This window comes from Centropristis striata, chromosome 16, assembly GCF_030273125.1.
Source record: "Centropristis striata isolate RG_2023a ecotype Rhode Island chromosome 16, C.striata_1.0, whole genome shotgun sequence".
NCBI classification, from domain to species: Eukaryota; Metazoa; Chordata; class Actinopteri; order Perciformes; family Serranidae; genus Centropristis; species Centropristis striata.
In genome coordinates this window covers 191,699-215,193 of record NC_081532.1, presented here as the reverse complement: position 1 = coordinate 215,193, position 23,495 = coordinate 191,699, and the positions used below count along the sequence as shown (strand labels likewise).

The 23,495-nt window shown below is 41.8% G+C and overlaps 1 protein-coding gene across 1 annotated transcript in view; it reads right to left on the bottom strand.

Moving 5' to 3' along the window:
• Nucleotides 1-23,495, bottom strand: part of cnksr1 (connector enhancer of kinase suppressor of Ras 1) — a 55,212-nt gene that overhangs the window by 12,174 nt on the left and 19,543 nt on the right. Inside the window, exons 5-11 of the mRNA XM_059352594.1 lie at nt 12,427-12,468; nt 11,559-11,678; nt 8,441-8,500; nt 6,134-6,202; nt 5,717-5,836; nt 3,624-3,742; nt 82-218 (exon numbers count right to left, since the gene is read on the bottom strand). Of these exons, the coding sequence (XP_059208577.1) occupies nt 82-218; nt 3,624-3,742; nt 5,717-5,836; nt 6,134-6,202; nt 8,441-8,500; nt 11,559-11,678; nt 12,427-12,468 (667 nt within the window). The remainder of the gene's footprint in view (nt 1-81; nt 219-3,623; nt 3,743-5,716; nt 5,837-6,133; nt 6,203-8,440; nt 8,501-11,558; nt 11,679-12,426; nt 12,469-23,495) is intronic.

Below are 23,495 nucleotides of genomic sequence, written 5' to 3'. Positions count from 1 at the left end.
CACCTTTACCCAAAGGATTTATATATATATATCTATATATATATATATAGATATATATATATATGTGTGTGTGTGTCCTACCTGAGGCTGATGCTGGTGACAGCTGGTTCTGGTATGAGTTGAGGGTTAGAGTCCCGTCAGGTTCTTTGTCTGAAGTTAACTCTGACTCCTCCTGGCCCAAAGGCTGCTGGGTCCCCTCGGGCCCCTGGACCGCCCTCCTGGTTCAAACACACACAGGAACACATCACAAACTAGTCTCTGACGGTGCGTTCAGGGCCTTCTGACGGTGCGTTCAGGGGCCTCTGACAGTGCTTCTGACGGTACGATCAGGGCCTTCAGATGGTGCATTCAGGGGCCTCTGATGTTGCTTCTGACGGTGCGTTCAGGGCCTTCTGAGAGGCTCTCATGTCTGAGATTTGAGACTGAGCTGAGGTGAAACTATAAATAACTGTGTTTCCTTCTAAAGAGGTAAAATGTGACCGTATAGTGAAGCCAGTAGTTTTAAGTTCCTTCTTGTTTTTCTTTGCTCAGACCGGCTGATGACAGGATGATTTACAACCTTAATGTCCGTCACGCCTCCTCCATCCATTAGTGTGAGTCCGCCTGCTCTCCATCAGCTCTCACCTCCTCCTCCTGCTCCTCCATCACTCTTTCTCCTCCCTCCTACATCCCTCTCTCCTTGTTTCTGTCTTTCTTAATCTCTCCAGAACTCCCTCATCTATTCATCTTCCTGCTCATCTCTTCTTTCCACTCAGCTGTGGGTTGAGACCGTCCGCTGAGGAATTTATGGCATCTGCAGTGTGACCTGATTGGAAACCTGCTGGAGGATTAACGAGGTCAGAGGCTCCGAGGGAGCTCCAGCTCTGAGTAACTCCAGTAACTCTATGGTGGGTTAGTCAACCAGACTGGTGTCCAACTGGCTCTGAGACGGAGATTACTCCTCTCCTACACAAACCAGCTGTTATCTCTTTCTAGCCTCAGCTTGTCTTGTTTTTGGATTCTTCTTAAGAGTGATTTTAATTTGTAATTTATTAGTTTAGTGCAGTTCTTAGTTTCATAGTTTTTTGTGTTTTTCCTCCTTTTGGAGTGATTTTGTGTTCTTTATTATTTTTCCCCCTTCAGTCCTGATCCAGTTTTTCATAGTGTTTTAGTAGAATCTTTTATTTTTTCTATCAGGTTTTGGTCCTCCCTTTTGGAACGCCGTTTGTTTGTAGAAGTTTTCATTTTATTGTTTTCCCCTGAGAGTTTAGTTAGTATTCCCCTTTTCTTAGATTATGATTTATATATTTAGTTTATGCGGCTTCCGTCCTGGCCGTGGAACAACGGACCAGCTCTTTACCCTCCCAGACTTCTGGTGGGGTCATGGGAGTTTGCCCATCCAGTCTACATGTGTTTTGTGGACTTGGAGAAGGCTTATGACCGTGTCCCTCAGGGAATCTTGTGGGGGGTACTGTGGGAATATGGGGTACCGGGCTCGTTGCTACGAGCTATCCGGTCCCTATATAACCAAAGTGAGAGCTGTGTCCGCATACTCGGCACAACGTCAAACACGTTCCCAGTGGGTGTTGGCCTCCGCCAGGGCTGCCCCTTTTCTCCGATTGTGTTTGTGGTCTTCATGGACAGGATCTCAAGGCGCAGCCGGGGGAGGAAGGGATTCGGTTTGGTGACCTAAGAATTGCATCTCTGCTTTTTGCAGATGATGTGGTTCTTTTGGCTTCATCAGACCGGGACCTCCAGCACTCGTGGGGGCGGTTTGCAGCCGAGTGCGAAGTGGTTGGGATGAGAGTCAGCACCTCCAAGTCTGAGACCATGGTTCTCTGCCGGAAAACGGTGGACTGCCCCGTCTGGGTGGAGAGAGGTACTGCTCCCTCTGGGTGGAGAGAGGTACTACCTCCTCTGGGTGGAGAGAAGTACTGCCCCCTCTGGGTGAAGAGAGGTACTGCACCCTCTGGGTGGAGAGAGGTACTGCCCCCTCTGGGTGGAGAGAGGTACTGCCCCCTCTGGGTGGAGACAGGTACTGCCCCCTCTGGGTGGAGACAGGTACTGCTCCCTCTGGGTGGAGAGAGGTACTACCTCCTCTGGGTGGAGAGAGGTACTGCCCCCTCTGGGTGAAGAGAGGTACTGCACCCTCTGGGTGGAGAGAGGTACTGCCCCCTCTGGGTGGAGACAGGTACTGCTCCCTCTGGGTGGAGACAGGTACTACCTCCTCTGGGTGGAGAGAGGTACTGCCCCCTCTGGGTGAAGAGAGGTACTGCACCCTCTGGGTGGAGAGAGGTACTGCCCCCTCTGGGTGGAGAGAGGTACTGCACCCTCTGGGTGGAGAGAGGTACTGCCCCCTCTGGGTGGAGACAGGTACTGCCCCCTCTGGGTGGAGAGAGGTACTACCTCCTCTGGGTGGAGACAGGTACTGCCCCCTCTGGGTGGAGAGAGGTACTGCACCCTCTGGGTGGAGAGAGGTACCGCCCCCTCTGGGTGGAGAGAGGTACCGCCCCCTCTGGGTGGAGAGAGGTACTGCCTCCTCTGGGTGGAGAGAGGTACTGCCCCCTCTGGGTGGAGACAGGTACTGCCCCCTCTGGGTGGAGAGAGGTACTGCCCCCTCTGGGTGGAGAGAGGTACTGCCCCCTCTGGGTGGAGACAGGTACTGCCCCCTCTGGGTGGAGAGAGGTACTACCTCCTCTGGGTGGAGAGAGGTACTGCCCCCTCTGGGTGGAGAGAGGTACTGCACCCTCTGGGTGGAGAGAGGTACTGCCCCCTCTGGGTGGAGAGAGGTACTGCCTCCTCTGGGTGGAGAGAGGTACTGCCCCCTCTGGGTGGAGACAGGTACTGCCCCCTCTGGGTGGAGACAGGTACTGCCTCAAGAGAAGGAGCTCCAGTATCTGGGGGTCTTGTTCAGCAGTGAGGGTAGAACGGAGCGTGAGATGGACAGGCGGTTTGGTGCAGCGTCAGCAGTGATGTGGTCGTTGTACCGGACCGTCGTGGTGAAGAAGGAGCTGAGCCTGAAGGCAAAGCTCTCGATTTACCGCTCCATCTACGTTCCAACCCTCACCTATGGTCATGAACTTTGGGTAGTGACCTAAAGAAGGAGATGGCGGATACAAGCGTCTGAAGTGAGTTTCCTCCGTAGGGTGGCTGGGCTCAGCCTCAGAGATAGGGGGAGGAGCTCAGACATCCGGAGGGAGCTCGGAGTAGAGCTGCTGCTCCTTCTCCTCTAAAGGAGTCAGCTGAGGAGGTTTGGGCATCTGGTAAGGATCCTCCCGGGCGCCTCCCGTTAGAGGAGTTCCAGGTCCAACTGGTAGGAGGCCCCGGGGAAGACCCAGAACATGGTGGAGGGATTATATCTCTCTCCTGGCCTGGGAACGCCTCGGGGTCCAGGAGGAGCTGGACGTTGTGGCTGGGAGAGGGACGCCTGGAACGCCCTGCTTAGCCTGATGCCCCCGCGACCCCCAGTGGATGGATGGATGGATATTTAGTTTATTAGTGTAGATAAGTTTCAGTGTTTTTCCCCCTTTGGAGCGACTTTTCTTTGTTTAGTTTTTACTCAGATTCAGGAGTTTCTGAAACATTAAGTTCACCTGCTCTGGATCTGACAAACATCTCTTGAACAGAATAATTGAAGGTCTCACCTGAAGGACAGCGACCTGACAGAAGCCGCGACCCTCTCAAATATGGAGTGTCTGGGATTCTCCTCCTCGTCCTCCTCTTCCTCCTCTGACCTCTCCTCTTCTTTCTCCTCTTCCTCCTTCTGAAAGGAAATATATATATGTATATATGTTAGTGTGTGTGTGTGTTTAGGGGTTAGTGGAGGAGAGGATGGACGTCATATGGATACACACACACACACACACACACACACACACACACACACACACACACACACAGGGTGATAAGGAGCGGATCACTGATCTTCTGTGTGTTTTGTGGCCCTGCGGCTGCAGCAGATCTCAGATTAAATGCTAACAGTCACAAGGGCTGAGAGATGCAACAGTGTTGTGTTGTTGTCTGGATTCATCTGTAATTCAGTGTGTAGTTGTTGTGTAGTTGTTGTGTAGTTGGAAGACAAACAGCAGCAGCTCAGAGACTCTGAGAGTCTTTATGGAGACGATCTCCAGAGACGCTGAGAGGAAATCAAAGAGACGCTTCAGGTTCCTCGACACTAACTGAGCAAACATCTTTCTGGTTCTGAGGATCATTTCATCTCCCCGCTGGGTCGGATTATCTGAAACTAAGTGGTGGAAAATTCAAATAGTATATGTGCATCGATAACCCTGCTGGTTTGGGGTTTCTTCTAAAGATTAAACCATTTACAACAGAAAGTTTCAAACCCACGAGCTACTGAGGAGAAGAAGAAGAGCAGCATCAGTCCTCAATACATCCTGCACAACAGGGTTATTATAGTTCACCAGAACTAACCAAATAACCAGAACTAGAACTGAAAAAACACTTTCATTAACGGAAATAAAAATAAAAACGAGTGTTTTAAAATAGACATTTTACAGATATCGCAGCGACGGAGGTTTGTGAAATAAAATAACTTATTTATATAGCGAAACAAGTTGACTGAATGTTTTACATTTGAAAACAGACTTAAAGTTTCCACAGCTTGTTGGTTGCAGTCAGGAGGGACGGAAACTTAACGAACACTCCGGTTTCTCTTGGTTTATTTATTTCTTGGTTTGTTATTCGGGGAAATTTTTCCTGTTTTTCTGACTCATGTTTTTCTGTTTTTGTAATTTTTTTTTAGTTTAGAGAGCGACAATAAACGCATTAATTCCTTCATTGAGAGCTCCATTTAATGGAAGCAAACACGAGCAGCTGGTTCAGTTGAACCAAGTGGACTTGATCTGGTTTCAGACTCTGGGAGGTATTCCTGTCTTTAAGTCATATAGACGGTATTAATATTAGTCTGTTGACTTTATGAAGGCAGCTGAACACTTTACGGTTGAAAAACAGAAAACAATTAGTTAGAAAAACAGGAAAAAAGAAAATTAGTCATTAAAACAGAAATAATTACCCCGAAAAACAAACCAAGAAATTAATGACTCAGAAAAAATGAGTCATTTTTTATATAAGTGAAAGCAATACGCTGCCGTAAGAAGGTAAAGAATGTTTTAAAGTAAGTTTTTTAATTCCAAAAGAAGATAAATGTCTCTGGGGCAGAAAGTGTTGCAGCTGTTTCAAGTGGAAAGGAAGGAAAGTTTTTTTTCTCTTTCTTTATAAATCAGAAAGCTCCATCAAGTGTTTTCTAACTGTTTTTGCTCCATGTGCTCCTCTGAGGAGCTGCTGTAGATGAGGAGGAGGACCTTATTAATAATAATAATAATAATAATAATAACAATAATAATAATAACAATAATAACAATAACTGTGACCTGTGAGGAGGAGGACGTTAATAATAATAATAATAATAATAATAATAATAATAAGTGTGACCTGTGAGGAGGAGGACGTTAATAATAATAATAATAATAATAACAATAACTCTGACCTGTGAGGAGGAGGACATTAATAATAATAATAATAATAATAATAATAATAATAATAATAATAATAATAATAATAATAATAATAAGTGTGACCTGTGAGGAGGAGGACGTTAATAATAATAATAATAATAATAATAATAATAATAATAATAATAATAATAATAATAATAAGTGTGACCTGTGAGGAGGAGGACGTTAATAATAATAATAATAATAATAATAATAACTCTGACCTGTGAGGAGGAGAGCAGCTGTCGGCGTCTCACCGACCCGGGGATCTTCTTGAGGACCAGAGTGACCCCGTTGGGATTCTCCTGCAGCTTCTTCACCAGGTTGGCTCTGCTCCAGCCCACCTGAGCACCACAACACAAGGAGGTTACTGGTTCACCATCACCACAACACAAGGAGGTTACTGGTTCACGATCACCACAACACAAGGAGGTTACTGGTTCACCATCACCACAACACAAGGAGGTTACTGGTTCAGACCCGAAACACTCAGCAGGAACACTAAACACTCCATGTTTGTCTCAGTAGACATAAAGCTTCAGACTGAGAGGAGCACACAGAATAATAACTTGATTTGAAGACTTGTGTTGACTAGAATAGTATAGAATAGAATAGAACTTTATTGTCATTGACTAACTCACCACTATCTGGTCGTTGACTTGAATCACTTCGTCTCCGGCCAGGATCCTCAGGTAGGCGTCAGTCGAAGACTGCAGGACAGAAACAACCTTTAACCCTTTAACCTCTAATGTTGCCGTCAGATTGACCCATTTTAAAGTTTGAAAATCTAAAAAAAAGCGTTAAAAGTATTTCTTCATAAATACAAAAAATTTAAAATGTAAAATAAAATAAAATAAAATAATAATTGTCATGTAAAACCATTGTATCTTATATGTAGGTCTTCCCAGTGTCCTGATAAAAAGTTTTAGTCGGGTCTCAGCCCGTCCTGATGGAGTGGAGGGTTATTTTACTGTTGACATCATGGAAAAATAACTTCTCCATCTGAGTCCCGGAGGAGATCTGCCCTCCTCCAACAGCCCTCCTCCTCCTCACTAACTCCTCCATCCCTCCATCCCTCCTCAGTTTATTTTACTTCCCCCTTTATCAGCCAACAGATCTCTGACTTTCTCACACTAATCCTGTATCACAGCTCCTTCTAAGGGAGGATTTTATCTCCCACAGAAGCTTTTATTGAGACTTCCTCGTGGTTTGATCAGCTGCTATGAGTTTCCTGTCAAATTATCAAGAAATATCTGGCCTGTTAGATACATGCTGCATATAAACAGATAAGAAACAGGAAAAACAATTATTATCTCCAGCTAATATGATGCAGCTAATACTTACACAGCAAAAAAGGTGTTTAAAACCAGATCAAACAGTAAATCTAAAGGTCTAAAACCAGATCAAACAGTAAATCTAAAGGTCTAAAACCAGATCAAACAGTAAATCTAAAGGTCTAAAACCAGATCAAACAGTAAATCTAAAGGTCTAAAACCAGATCAAACAGTAAATGAGCAGAGTGACCTGATGATTATTTGTAATAATCTTAATTTAATAAATCTTGTCAAGGTAAATTATCTGTCCATGCAGCCAGATCATTTTCCCCTCAGATTTACTGTTTTTCTGGTTTTAAACACCTTTCCCAGTGTTCTGTTGACTCTGTTTCCTCCTTCAGGGTGTTGTTGTTGTTGTTTACTTCTCAGTCAACAACATTTGAACCTTCAGCTCATATTTAGAAATGCAGCTCAAGGCTCCGACTGGTTTCCATTTCAGAGCAGCGAAGCAGAGAAAGATCAGCCAACAGCTAAAAATAATGTGTCACACTAAAGTCCTTCCAAGGGGATTTCTGCTCAGGAAACAGAACTCATGCTTCCATAATAAATTCATCCAAATTAAAATGTTATACTCAATAGAAATAAAAGATTGTGAAACCTCTGAATGACGATTTGTTTCAAACATAGAAAAGAGTTGCTGTGTTTCTTTAACCCTCTGGGACCACTCGGGACATTTTCAGCCATATTTGTCCTTTTTCTCTTTTGTTTTGGTAATAATTTTGGCAAATGCATTGCAGAAAAGTTGTGTCTAATAACAAGATAACAAGACTAAATCTGAGGGAAAAGGTCCTCAAAACAAGTGAAATTATCTGTTCATGCAGCAAGATCATTTCACTTGACAAGATTTAATTTAGATTTAAGATTGTTGAATCCAGAAATAAGATTATAGTGGAAAGTTGAACACTTGTGGCAGTGTGGCATGATTTTTGGAAGTTTTTTTTCTTGATATATTTTGAAATTCAAATTTAAATTTTTCTAATGTGTCTATAATAAAACACTGTGTACACATTTACTCCCCTTTCAGACCCTTCGGGCTGAAAATGCTATAAAAACTTTACAGATTAATATTTTTTTTCATTTTTTTTCTGCTTTAACCTCTAAAACAACTTCCTCCTGCTCAAATCTACCAAACATTCACATATTTTGATGATTTTACTCCTTTAAATAGTTTGATTACTCAATGTCACTGTTTTTCAAAGAAAAAACACACAAATGTAGTTATTTTCCATATAATAAATATTTCTTGGCTGGGGCATATTTTTTTTATCACAGTCTTGGATATGTCAAAGATTAATTCGAATGCATTTTTATTTTTTTGTGTAGAGTCGTAGAGCGTAGAGATTTAAAATGTAAAAACCCCTTTATGGCCACTAGGTGGCAGACATGTCCACTTCCAAAAAATGCTGCAAAAATATTACTGATATATATTTTTTAAACGACGAAATTGCGTCCGGAAGAGGAATAAGAAGAAATCCATATATAACAGTAGTGCAGCACTGGTCCCTACAGATATTGCTGGATGGGACCAGTGCTGGGGAGATTGCCCCGAGGCCCTAATAAAGAGTAAATAAAGAGTAAATAAAGAGTAAATAAAGAGTAAATAAAGAGTCTGACCTCAGCTGCCGTTCCAGTGACGAAGTGGTTGCTGGAGCAGGTGGAGGTGATCTCGATGCCCTGCAACACAAACACACACTGATAAACATTTATTATCATCAGAGTCATGATTCTCCTTCATCATGGACATAAAAACATCCGTCTATGGACTTCCTGTCAGCTGATGGGACATATTGACGAGTGTCTCCAGAGTATTGATGACTCTAATCAGCCTCAGCCGGCTCATTGATCACTGGGAGTCATAAGGGGGCGGGGCTAATCACATTCCAGGGTCTGGATCTCATAATACGCTTCACATGAACACATTTAAACTGGGAAGCCTAAAAATATCCTCAGATCGCTCATAAATACAACATGTTCATCTAGTTATTAATCCATGTTGGGTGGAAATGGGCTGGTTCAGCATTATTCTGCTACTGTGAGTCAATATTAGAATAGTTTGGATTTTTCATCAGTTTTAGTTTTAATTTTGTGTTTTTTTTCTTTTCAAATCCAGTTAGTTTAATGAGTTTTAAGAGTGAGTTTGCTAGTTTTAATTCGTTTTTATTTTGGGGAAAATGCTTAGTTGTAGTTTAGTTTTATTAGTTTTAGTTTAGTTTTATTAGTTTTAACTAATAAACTCTAACCCAACCTTAAATATATGGTTGGATATTACAATGGACATTTATGAAATGGAGATAACAGCATTTGTTCATCATAAATTGGAGAAATTCACATCATACTGGGAAAACTGGGTCAAATACGTCACGCCTCATAGAGAAAGATTTTATTATCACCAACCAGTGGCTCTGATTTATGATAAAGATCACTCCCTACCCATACATGGTTTTTTGTTTAATTTAGTTGTTGTTGTTTGTTTTTCTTCTCATTACTTGGATATAAACTAAAATATTATTTGGGCATTTAGGGCAGACAGATACAAGAAGTATGATCACATGATGTATAATCTGTAAATGTCTGATTCTGAATTCTGAGGAATATTTTTAGTCCTGATCCAGTTTCTCATCGTGTTCCTGTAGAATCTTTTATTTTTCCTATCAGGTTTTGTTTCCTCCCTTTTGGAGTGCTTTTAGTTTGTAGGCGATATTATTTAATAGTTTCCCCCCCGAGAGTTTAGTTATTTGTTTACTTTATCTTAGATTAGGATTATATATTTAGTTTATTCGTGTAGATAGATTCAGTGTTTTTCCTCCTTTGGAGCGACGTTTCTTTGTCTAGTTTCTACTCTTTGTCAGGAGTTTTACAGCTCTTTTCTTTCTCTCTGAGAGGATTATCTCTGCTGTATTCTTTCAATAAAGAAACATTAAGTTCTCCTGCTCTGGATCTGAGTCCTGACTGGAGCTGACTAGAGATTCATAAAGAATCAGCTGAGTCCCTATAATGTTCCTCACGTCCTCACACTGTTTATGAATCCTGACGGACTGAACTGTGTCTCAGCGTGTTAATATCCAGCTTCTCCTTTTATTTAATACGTTTAACTTCAGTGGAAATGAAAGAGGAAAAGCGTTTAGTTATATTTTATGAATCAACCAGCTGTACATGGTGTTTTGTACATTGAGAGAATCATAACTTCTCTCTCTTTCTGCCTCTAGTTCCTGTTAGTTTCGGTGGTTTGGAGGCCGGAGCTCGTTATCTCTGATCACTTTCCCTCCGTCAGCCCAGAATAATCAGGTTTTGTTGCTGGTTGTTGAGCACATTAGTAGAATGATCTGTTCTCTGCAGCAGACTTTAGATAAAGCTCTAAAACACCTGCAGCAACTGTTCCTCCTACGTGATGAAGTGGAGACGGAAAAGAGCATAAACAGCCTGCAAGACAACACTCAGGGATGACCAGGGACCAATGGAGCGAATGCTCCAGCACAAGAACATTGGACTGCTATTATCTTCTAACATGGGAGGTTTTTACCTAATGGGCTGAGAACACAAAGGGAAGCAAACGGAACAAAAGAACTTAGAAATAAAGGAGAGGACTGGAGATGATGTAGATAACAAGAGAACTGAAGGCTAAAACACAGACAGACCAGACAGAAACAGACAGAAGCTGATGAATAACTAGACAAGACAGAATAAAGAGAACCAGAGAACCAGAGAACCAGAGAACCAGAGAACCAGAGAACCAGAGGACCAGAGAACCAGAGAACCTTGAGTTAGATGGAAGAAGTGACGAGTGGAACCAAACGGCCAGAAAACTGATTCAGGAAACGAAAGAGAGAGAAACAGGACACAGAATAAGAGTTGATTGTCAAGAAATAAAACGGAGAAGTTTAAATGATGTAAAATATTATTATTATTATTATTATTATTATAATATATATATAATAATGATATGGAACGATGCTGAACACAAACAGTGAAAGAATAAAAGAGGCAGAACTCTTCAGAAAGAGTTTAAAATGCTGAGAGAGAGCAGGTGGATTCATATATTTGTGTTGGTTTCTGAATTTTCAGTGTCAATTCTTGTTTGTTTTATTTCTGAATAATTCCTTGCTGGAATCATATGACAATATCCAACAACTGATTAATATTATGATTACTTTCTCGATTAAATGAAAAAAGTATGAATAAATTCTCACAGTTTCCAAAGTCTAACAGTGGATTAGAAGAAGTCCGGTCCTATCTATCTCAGTACGAAATCAGACGACTTCTCACTGGATTTGTTGCCTCAGAAAACATTCTCATGGCAACATTATGTTCTCAATCACTGGTTTCAGGTCTTCTTCCAGATAATATGACGTTAATAGTGTAAATAACGGTCGCATTTATATAAAAAATAGATGATAAAGAAGCATATTATTTGGGGCGTGGCTACCTTGTGAATTGAATCAACAGATTATCAAATAATCCCAACAATTTGATCGGCTAATTAATTATTCAACTCATTGTGTCTTTTGATACATGATCAAATATGGTGAAATACTGAAATGAAACAAAACTCATTCCACATTTGGAAAAACTGATTTCAAATTCAGTGTCAGACGGAAAATCACGCTAAATGTCTCATATATTTGGTTCAGTTACTGTGTAGGCTGCAGTAAAACTTGAGCACATTCTGCAGCTAAAAGAGCCTTTTCTTTGTATTTCCATGTAATAAAGAGTTCTGAAGAGGCAGAATGTTTACCAGCTGATCTCCAGGAGCTACAGGAACCAGGTCCACACTCTCCAGCTGAGCCGAGTGAGTCAGAACGGCCTCGGAGCTGCAGCTCAGCACCTCGTCACACACCGACACCAGCTGACGGCACTACGGGGTAAAACACACTGGTACTGGCAGAAACATCTCAGTACACAGTTAAACATTCAGATACTCACTACGGGAGAAAACACACACAGTCAGTAAAGATTAAAGATTCAGATACTCACTACACAATAAAACACTCTGTTACTATCAGCAACATCTTCAATCTCTAACTCAGTAGATATTGAGATACTCACTACAGCAGTAGTTCTCAACCTTTTTGAGTCGCGACCCCCAATTTAACATGCATGTTGTCCGCGACCCCCACTCACTGAACACAATCTCACACACACAGTTCAGATCACCAAAAAAAGAAACAAAATGACCAAAAAAAGTAAACAAAATGACCAAAAAAGACACAAAATGACCACAAAATGACCAAAAAAGACACAAAATGACCAAAAAAGACACAAAATTACTAAAAAAGACACAAAATGACCAAAAAAGACACAAATTGACCACAAAATGGTAGAAAAAAAGACCCAAAATGACCAAAAAAGACACAAAATGATCAAAAAAAGACACAAAATGACCAAATACCACACAAAATTACAAAAAAAAAAGACATTAAGTGACCAAAAAGACTAAAACACATTAACACAGTGGAGACAGAGCTGACTTCCAAAATGATTTGGCGACCCCCAGAAATCATCTCGCGACCCCAAGGTTGAGAACAGCTGCACTACAGAATAAAACACTCCTGTTACTATCAGGAGCATCTCACTTAGTAAAGATTAAATATTCAAATACTCACCACAGAGATGATGTCCTTCTCCTTCTCATAGACGCTGTTGTTCTGTTGGACGAGACAAACAATCATCAGAATCACCCAGCAGCCTTTATAATGATGTCATTGATTGGTGGAAATGGGACAATCAGACTCAGATCTCGTGTCCTATTTCCTCCACAGCAGGAGTCAGGAAGGCCAAAAGGGTCCAGAGGGTAAAAAATATCAATTACTGACTTTAATAAGCAAACAAACGAGAGAAAAACACACCAGAACCTTTTCTGTCACATTTACACTGAAGCAACGTGGAGGTAAGTAACGAACTAACCCTGAGGATCAGACTAATCCCTGGACACACACACACACACACACACACACACACACACAGCAGGAAGTCAGTGGTCACAGCGAGTGGGTTCAGTGGAATAAATGATAATCTGGTTGGAGGAAGGTGTTGGTAACGCTGCTACAGGAGACGAGGGAAAGAATAAAAGAGAATAAAAGAGAATAAAAGAGAATAAAAGAGGATAAAAGAGGCAGAACTCTTCAGACAGAGTTTAAAATGCTGAAAGAGAGCAGGTGGATTCATATATTTGTGTTGGTTTCTGAGTTTTCATATGACTTTTATTGGAGGATTTTGGCTCAGCAGCCAGAGTCGATTCTTGTTTGTTTTATTTCTAGATAATTCTTGCTGGAATTGTCTGACAAAAGTCTAATAGTGATGCAGAGGAAGTCCGGTCCTATCTATCTCAGTACGAAATCAGACGACTTCTCACTGGATTTGTTGCCTCAGAAAACATTCTCATGGCAACATTTTGTTCTCAATCACTGGTTTCAGGTCTTCTTTCAGACAATATGACGTTAGTTGTGTAAATAATGGTCCCATTTATAGAAAAATAGATGATAAAGAAGCTTATTATTTGGGGCGTGGCTACCTTGTGAATTGAATCAACGGATTATGAAATAATTCACAACAACTTCACTGTTGATCGACTAATTAATTATTAACTTAACTTTTGATACATGATCAAATATGATGAAATACTGAAGTGAAACACATTTGTAAACCCTTCTTGGTTGTTTCCATCCAGTGACAGACTAATGCCACATAGTGTTACTGCCAGAGCTACTGGATGATGTGATGAGTTACATAAAGGACTCTAGCAGGAAGCTAATCCCTGTGAAATGTAACAAGGATCAACTGAGCTAATTAAAGGCTGAGACACCAAGCTGCAGGAGGAACGACTGGAGGGACACCAGCAGGACTCTCCAGTCCCCAGTATGTCTAAAAACCAGATAAAACCACATAAAACCAGTTAAAATCAGAATAAAACCACATAAACCAGAAAAACCAGATAAATGATCTAACACTTCTAAATCTAAAGTTTTTTTTTATCTTGGTAAGAACCAAATAATCATCAGGTCACTCTGCTCGGGCCAGTTCATCACTGCTGGCAGCTTTACTTTATCTGGTTTTAAGAGTTAATTTCTTATTTTAAGTGTTCAACATGCTTATTTCTAGATTTAATAATCTGAATTTAATAAATCTTGTCAAGGTAAACTATCTGTCCATGCAGCAAGATCATTTCCCTCAGATTTACTGTTTGATCTGGTTTTTAACACCTTTTACAGTGTGTTGGTCAGCTCCACCTGTCTGCTTGGTGTTTGTGTTGTGTGTGTGTGTGTGTGTGTGTGTGTGTGTGTGTGTGTGTGTGTGTGTGTGTTGTTGTTGTTCCCCTCAGGTGTGGATACCTGAGAGTTGCAGAACCTGATATATTGATTTACACCACAACAAACCACCTGTACAACCGCAAGGTTCAGATCTTTATCTTGATGCCGTCAACAGAGGAGGAAGAAGTATTCAGTATTCAGGTCATTTACTGCAGTAAAAGTACTAGTACACACTGTGAAATGACTCCACTACAGTAAAAGTATATATATATATATATATATATATATATATATATAAATGATGTGTTTCATTCTGAAGAGTCACGCCTGGATTCCACTGGATGCGTAACGGCTGCAGATCCGTCGTCGGAGCCGTTACGCACCCATTATAATCAATGTGTGAGATTCCACCGACTGCAGATCCGCTGCGTAATGAGTCCGACAACGCAGGGCCATCCCACAGCCCTCCAACACTTGCGCAGAGCTTCTATTTTTGTCGGACGACGGAGCACTACGCATAAATTCAGCACAGAGCAGATCGTTCGGGACAGGAAGTCTTGCACAGACACAAAATAAAACACCGGTATATTTTCAAAATAAAATACCTCGGGTTCGCTAACGAGGTCGGCCGGCTCGTTAACAAGCCGGCCGACCTCGTTAGCGCTCGTTAAGACGGAGTCGCTGGATTTGTCTCCAGTCATTAACGAGGAGATGTTGATTATCTTCCAGTTATATCAATTGATTAGGCGTGCATTCGCGAGATCTTGTGCGTCCTCGGGACTCCGCTGTCCGCAACAGCTCCGACACAGACGGATCCGGTGGGTGTTGACGGACTGCGTAGATACGCAGCCGTTGCGGACAGACCCCTGTCGGAGTCGTTACGCATCCAGTGGAATCCAGGCGTCAGCTTTTTGAAAACCAACATGGCTCAGTTCAAAATGTTGTTTCAAAACAAAACTCCTCGTCTCGTCTCTGACATGACGTTGATCAGATGATTTGCTCCCACGACTCTTCATAGTGATGTTTGTTCAAATGCAATTTGTAATTTTATCAAGAATTCTTCAATTAGGATTTAATGTTTTTAACAGATCTAGTTGTTGACATTGGTCAACGTTTTAAATAAGACATGAAGAATAAATCAACATCATCAACATCTCACAGCATTCGCTCCGATTATTAACACGAGGGACATAAAATAAACGTTGTTGATCTGAGACTTTAGTGGTAAACTAGAATCAGACAGAATTCACTGTTAAAGCTTCCACTAATACTGAAAGAGACTCGAACCAACGACAGAACGTTTCTCATCTGGCTGCCACCTCCAACCACAAACCACCATTTCTGCTTTCGCTCCAAAAATAATAATAACAACACCTTTCTCTTTCCAGCTTCTCACCGTTGCATTGTAGGCATAAGGTAAAATACACACACACTCTGGTTTCTGATGAATCTGGAGGTTTCCCACAATAACAACCTGTGCTGCTTCTCTTTAACAGGAAATGACACGTTGCTGTGGTTGAGGTGGGCGACAGGTCCACTTCTGCCCTGAAACATTCTGCTACAGCCTCCAAACATTCTGCTACAGCCACCAAACATTCTGCTACAACCACCAAACATCTGATAAAACCACCAAACATTCTGCTACAGCCACCAAACATTCTGCTACAACCACCAAACATTCTGCTACAGCCACCAAACATTCTGCTACAACCACCAAACATTCTGCTACAGCCACCAAACATTCTGCTACAACCACTAAACATTCCACCAAACATTCTGCTACAGCCACCAAACATTCTGCTACAACCACCAAACATTCTGCTACAACCACCAAACATTCTGCTACAGCCACCAAACATTCTGCTACAACCTCCAAACATTCTGCTACAGCCACCAAACATTCTGCTACAACCACCAAACATTCTGCTACAACCACCAAACATTCTGCTACAGCCACCAAACATTCTGCTACAACCACCAAACATTCTGCTACAACCACCAAACATTCTGCTACAACCTCCAAACATTCTGCTACAGCCACCAAACATTCTGCTACAGCCACCAAACATTCTGCTACAGCCACCAAACATTCTGCTACAGCCACCAAACATTCTGCTACAACCACCAAACATTCTGCTACAACCACCAAACATTCTGCTACAGCCACCAAACATTCTGCTACAACCACCAAACATTCTGCTACAACCACCAAACATTCTGCTACAACCTCCAAACATTCTGCTACAGCCACCAAACATTCTGCTACAGCCACCAAACATTCTGCTACAGCCACCAAACATTCTGCTACAGCCACCAAACATTCTGCTACAGCCACCAAACATTCTGCTACAACCACCAAACATTCTGCTACAACCACCAAACATTCTGCTACAGCCACCAAACATTCTGCTACAGCCACCAAACATTCTGCTACAACCATCAAACATTCTGCTACAGCCACCAAACATTCTGCTACAACCACTAAACATTCCACCAAACATTCTGCTACAACCTCCAAACATTCTGCTACAACCACCAAACATTCTGCTACAGCCACCAAACATTCTGCTACAGCCACCAAACATTCTGCTACAAACATTCTGCTACAACCTCCAAACATTCTGCTACAGCCTCCAAACATTCTGCTACAGCCACCAAACATTCTGCTACAACCACCAAACATTCTGCTATAAACACCAAACATTCTGCTACAGCCACCAAACATTCTGCTACAACCACCAAACATTCTGCTATAAACACCAAACATTCTGCTACAGCCACCAAACATTCTGCTACAACCACCAAACATTCTGCTACAGCCACCAAACATTCTGCTACAAACATTCTGCTACAACCTCCAAACATTCTGCTACAGCCTCCAAACATTCTGCTACAGCCTCCAAACATTCTGCTACAGCCTCCAAACATTCTGCTACAGCCACCAAACATTCTGCTACAACCACCAAACATTCTGCTAAAGCCACCAAACGTTCTGCTACAGCCACCAAACATTCTGCTACAGCCACCAAACATTCTGCTACAACCACCAAACATTCTGCTACAGCCACCAAACATTCTGCTACAAATATTCTGCTACAACCTCCAAACATTCTGCTACAGCCTCCAAACATTCTGCTACAGCCTCCAAACATTCTGCTACAGCCTCCAAACATTCTGCTACAGCCACCAAACATTCTGCTACAACCACCAAACATTCTGCTACAACCACCAAACATTCTGCTACAACCACCAAACATTCTGCTACAGCCACCAAACATTCTGCTACAACCACCAAACATTCTGCTACAGCCACCAAACATTCTGCTACAACCACCAAACATTCTGCTACAGCCTCCAAACATTCTGCTACAGCCTCCAAACATTCTGCTACAGCCACCAAACATTCTGCTACAGCCACCAAACATTCTGCTAAAGCCACCAAACGTTCTGCTACAGCCACCAAACATTCTGCTACAACCACCAAACATTCTGCTACAGCCTCCAAACATTCTGCTACAGCCACCAAACATTCTGCTACAACCACCAAACATTCTGCTACAGCCACCAAACATTCTGCTACAAATATTCTGCTACAACCTCCAAACATTCTGCTACAGCCTCCAAACATTCTGCTACAGCCTCCAAACATTCTGCTACAGCCTCCAAACATTCTGCTACAGCCTCCAAACATTCTGCTACAGCCACCAAACATTCTGCTACAACCACCAAACATTCTGCTACAACCACCAAACATTCTGCTACAACCACCAAACATTCTGCTACAGCCACCAAACATTCTGCTACAACCACCAAACATTCTGCTACAGCCACCAAACATTCTGCTACAACCACCAAACATTCTGCTACAGCCTCCAAACATTCTGCTACAGCCTCCAAACATTCTGCTACAGCCACCAAACATTCTGCTACAGCCACCAAACATTCTGCTAAAGCCACCAAACGTTCTGCTACAGCCACCAAACATTCTGCTACAAACACCAAACATTCTGCTACAGCCACCAAACATTCTGCTACAACCACGAATGCATGAAACATCGTCTCTGTCTGATTACAATGGGAGTCAATGGGGCCACAACATGTCTAAAGTATGAACAAAATCAGTAAATTCAGCATTAAATCGCTCATAAAGTTGGAATAAAATATCTTTGACCTCTTTCCATGACTTGATTGTGACAATGTGATTTATTCCTGACAGATAAAGTTTATATATTCTATTATAAAACTGTATTAATCTATGACTTTAGCAGAGGATTGTGTGTGAAAACTAAATTATTCCAACTTTATGGTGGACCGTGCACCAACACACACTCATGGATAAGAAGCTCAGATCAGAGAAACCAGACGAGAGGAGGACTCCTTTAGTCCCTGACGGCCTCCTCCTCCTCATTTTTATCTCTGAATACTATTCTAACTAAATACTTCATTATTCTGACTAAATACTTCATTATTCCAACTAAATGACTTCATTATTCTGACTAAATGTCTTCAGTGGAAATCACCTGCTGCTGTTTAAACCGTCAGCTGGTTAAAGAGTCACAGCAACAGAACAGGAACTACAGAGACATTAAAACACTTTTAGGTCAACAGAAGTCACTGATCAGATGAAAACCAGACGTGGGAAGTAACTAAGTACATTTACTCAACTACTGCACAGTACATACAATACAGTACAATTTTGAGGTTCTTGTACTTTACTTGAGTATTTCCATTTTATGTAACTTTATACTTCTACTTCACTACATTTATCTGACAGCTTCAGTTACTTTTTGGGTCGAGACTAAACATGAAAATCATGATACATTTAAAGTGATTAGACATTTTCAAATTTGTCAATTTGTGTCCTTTTTTTGTCATTTGATGTCTTTTTGTGGTCATTTTGTGTCTTTTTTCTGGACTGATGTAATAAATGAACAGAGTCTCCTCTTTTTGATTAATAAAGTAATCTTCTCTCTTGTGTTCAGGGTCAGATTGAGCCCAACAGAATCTACAGGATCATCTCAATAAATCAGAATATGATGAAAAGTCCATTTGCAGTACTTAGTATTTAGTACATTTGTTTTTAAATGATACGTCATAACAGTTTATTAACTAGTTAAAATGAGTCCTGTCTTTACCAAATTAAAATGCTGCTTACATAAATGCATCAATAATAATAATAATAATCTAATAATATATTTAGAATATATAAAACAATGTGAGTGGGTCCATTCTGCATAACGAGTACTTTTACTTTTTTTTTTTTTTTTAAAGATTATTTTTTGGGCATTTTGTTGCTTTATTGATAGTGAGACATAGAAAGGGGGTGATAGAGGCGAAGACATGCGGCAAAGGGAGCTCAGTACTCACGCCCGAGTACTTTTACTTTTGGTACTTTAAGTACAGTAGTACTTTTAGTCTGCAGACAATAACAGAGCTTTATGAGCAGCTCTGTGCTCAAACAGCAGCAGAGAAACATCAAACACTGACCTTTTATCCACTTCATGTAGCAGCAGTAGTTACATATTAGCCATATTCTGCTTCACTCATCAATAAATGTCAGAAAACATGACGGCAAACGTGCTGCTCTGAGATTAAAGCTGCACCGCAAAACACATACAACAAGTATTTTATTCTTCTATCCAGCAATAGTATCTGAATCATCTTGTTCTGAGTATAATTTACCTACTGACCATAGCTTGATGTGCTTATTTAATCATTAGTATTATTATTATGTGCTTATTTAATTATCTTATTGTGTAAAGACTTGTTTTTAGGATTGACATTGTGAGCTTTTTCATGCTTTTCAATCTATTCAACTGTTGAATATGGTGAGTTTTTACCTCAAATATTGGCTCCAGTTGAGAGTTTTAGTTACTACAATTCAAAATAAGTGTATTTGGATTTATTTTAAACTATCGTTATTTTTTCAGTTTCTAGATCTTTTAACTTATTTAAAGCATTCTTACAAAGAAACATTTATTTATTTTGCTTCATTCTAGTGATTTATTTATTGTTTTTTGTTAGTTGTGTGAGAAAAAGGAGACAGAAAATTCATCCTTTAATTAAAGGAAAACACAAATCTGTCTGCAGCATTATGATAAAACAGCATTAATTTCCTCCTTCTTCAGGCAGAGAAGAAGAATAAAGTGTGTGTGTGTGTGTGTGTGTGTGTGTGTGTGTGTGTGTGTGTGTGTGTGTGTGTGTGTGTGTGTGTGTGTGTGTGTGTGTTCTCTCTTTATAGTCGTCTAGGAAACAAAGACAAGCTGTTCTGTGGGTGGAACACTTTGAGGAAACAACATGAACACACACACACACACACACACACACACACCACACACACACACACACACACACACACACACACACACACACACACACACACACACTGAGGTGTAAGCCTGTTGATTGGAGTGAACTCAGTGTTTCTCAGTGAATCAGAAGGAGGTGAAGTCATGTTTCAGTCTGTTTACATGTTGTAGATCAGAGTCTAGAACCAGCCTGGAGACTAGATCACCAGCTCCGAGTCTAGAACCAGCCTGGAGACTAGATCACCAGCTCCGAGTCTAGAACCAGCCTGGAGACTAGATCACCAGCTCCGAGTCTAGAACCAGCCTGGAGACTAGATCACCAGCTCAGAGTCTAGAACCAGCCTGGAGACTAGATCACCAGCCTGGAGACTAGATCACCAGATCAGATCTAGAACCAGCCTGGAGACTAGATCACCAGCCTGGAGACTAGATCACCAGCTCAGAGTCTAGAACCAGCCTGGAGACTAGATCACCAGCTCAGAGTCTGGAACCAGCCTGGAGACTAGATCACCAGCTCAGAGTCTATAACCAGCCTGGAGACTAGATCACCAGCTCAGAGTCTGGAACCAGCCTGGAGACTAGATCACCAGCTCAGAGTCTAGAACCAGCCTGGAGACTAGATCACCAGCTCCGAGTCTAGAACCAGCCTGGAGACTAGATCACCAGCCTGGAGACTAGAACCAGCCTGGAGACTAGATCACCAGCTCAGAGTCTAGAACCAGCCTGGAGACTAGATCACCAGCTCCGAGTCTAGAACCAGCCTGGAGACTAGATCACCAGCCTGGAGACTAGAACCAGCCTGGAGACTAGATCACCAGCTCAGAGTCTAGAACCAGCCTGGAGACTAGATCACCAGCTCAGAGTCTGGAACCAGCCTGGAGACTAGATCACCAGCTCCGAGTCTAGAACCAGCCTGGAGACTAGATCACCAGCCTGGAGACTAGAACCAGCCTGGAGACTAGATCACCAGCTCAGAGTCTAGAACCAGCCTGGAGACTAGATCACCAGCTCAGAGTCTGGAACCAGCCTGGAGACTAGATCACCAGCTCAGAGTCTAGAACCAGCCTGGAGACTAGATCACCAGCTCAGAGTCTGGAACCAGCCTGGAGACTAGATCACCAGCTCAGAGTCTAGAACCAGCCTGGAGACTAGATCACCAGCTCAGAGTCTATAACCAGCCTGGAGACTAGATCACCAGCTCAGAGTCTGGAACCAGCCTGGAGACTAGATCACCAGCTCAGAGTCTAGAACCAGCCTGGAGACTAGATCACCAGCTCAGAGTCTAGAACCAGCCTGGAGACTAGATCACCAGCTCAGAGTCTAGAACCAGCCTGGAGACTATATCACCAGCCTGGAGACTAGAACCAGCCTGGAGACTAGATCACCAGCTCAGAGTCTAGAACCAGCCTGGAGACTAGATCACCAGCTCAGAGTCTATAACCAGCCTGGAGACTAGATCACCAGCTCAGAGTCTAGAACCAGCCTGGAGACTAGATCACCAGCCTGGAGACTAGATCACCAGCTCAGAGTCTAGAACCAGCCTGGAGATAAATCACAAATAAAATGTATTATTATTGTTATTTAGCTCTGGATTTCTCTTCTTCACTGTCATAAATGATAAGTTAGAGGATCATCTCAATATATTAGAACATCATGGAGGGCTGCACGGTGGAGTAGTGGTTAGCTAACCCTAACCCACAGCAAGAGGGTCCCCGGTTCGACTCCGGCTTCCTCCCACAGTCCAGAAACATGCACTAGGTTTAATTGGTGACCCGTAGGAGTGAATGAGAGTGTGATTGTCTGTATCTACTTACTTGATTCCTATGGTCTATGTCTAGTACCTTCAGGTTGAATGCACTTATTGTAAGTCGCTTTGTACAAAAGCGTCTGCTAAATGACATGTAATGTAATGTAATGTCTATATTCTATGTGAAAGCTGGTTGGTAGAGCGGGTTGCCCACTGGTCGGAGGGTTGGTGGTTCCATCCCCGACCATGGCAGCCTACATGTCCAAGGATCCTTGAGCAAGATACTGAACCCCAAACTGCTCCTGATGCTGCGTTCATCAGTGTGTGAATGAATTCCTGCTGGTGGCAGGAGGCAGCGTTTAGCCTCTGCCACCAGGATGAATGTGAGGGTGAATGAGTCAGTCTGCAGTGTAAAGAGCTCTGAGTGGTCAAGACGCTAGAAAAGAGATATAGACGTGCAGCTGACTGCTGACCTGAAGGCCTCAGGCTGAGACTGGCTCAGGTCCTGAGAGAGAGAGTGTGTGTGTGTGTGTGTGTCTGTGTGTGTGGTTGTGTGTTTGTGTGTGTGTGTGTGTGTGTGTGTGGAGGATGTGGTCTCTCTCTGTGGGTTAAAGACGTCATGATGGAGCCTCCTGACACCTCCTCCTCCTCCTCCTCCTCCTCCTCCTCCTCCATCAGCCCGGAGCTCTTTACAAGGAGCTGTGACGGAGCAGGTTACTGCCACACACACACACACACACACACACACACACACACAACCACACACACACACACACACGCTGACAGGCTAAGCTAATGCTAGCAGCTGTATAGTCTCCATGCTGCGTTGTTTATGATGATCTGCTCTAATGTTCTGTCTGCTTCAACACGTCTCACATCGCTCAACGTTTTTTTAAAATAATTTCTCTAATGAATACCTCCACAGTGTCACTGCCTGAGGTTGTGTTTGTGTTCCTTCTACATCAGATAATAATAATAATAATAATAATAATAATAATAATAATAATAATAATAATAATAATAATAATAATACCTTTGTTTATATAGCACCTTTAAAAACAACGTTCACAAGGTGGTTTGACAGAACAAACATGAATAAAACTCCTGCAAAAATAATAAATCAATAATGAAGAAGAAATACAAATAAAAATATAATATAAAATTATAATTATAATTATATAATAAAATATGATATAATTATAAAATATGATATCTGTGAAATGTAACTTGGAGCAACTTTTCTTTGTTCTGTTTCTGCTCAGAGTCTGGAGTTTCTTTCACTCGGAGACGTTTTCATTGCTGCTTTTTCAATAAAGACATTTTAAGTTCTGACTTGAGCCTCAAACTGAAAACTACTTGACATATATTTT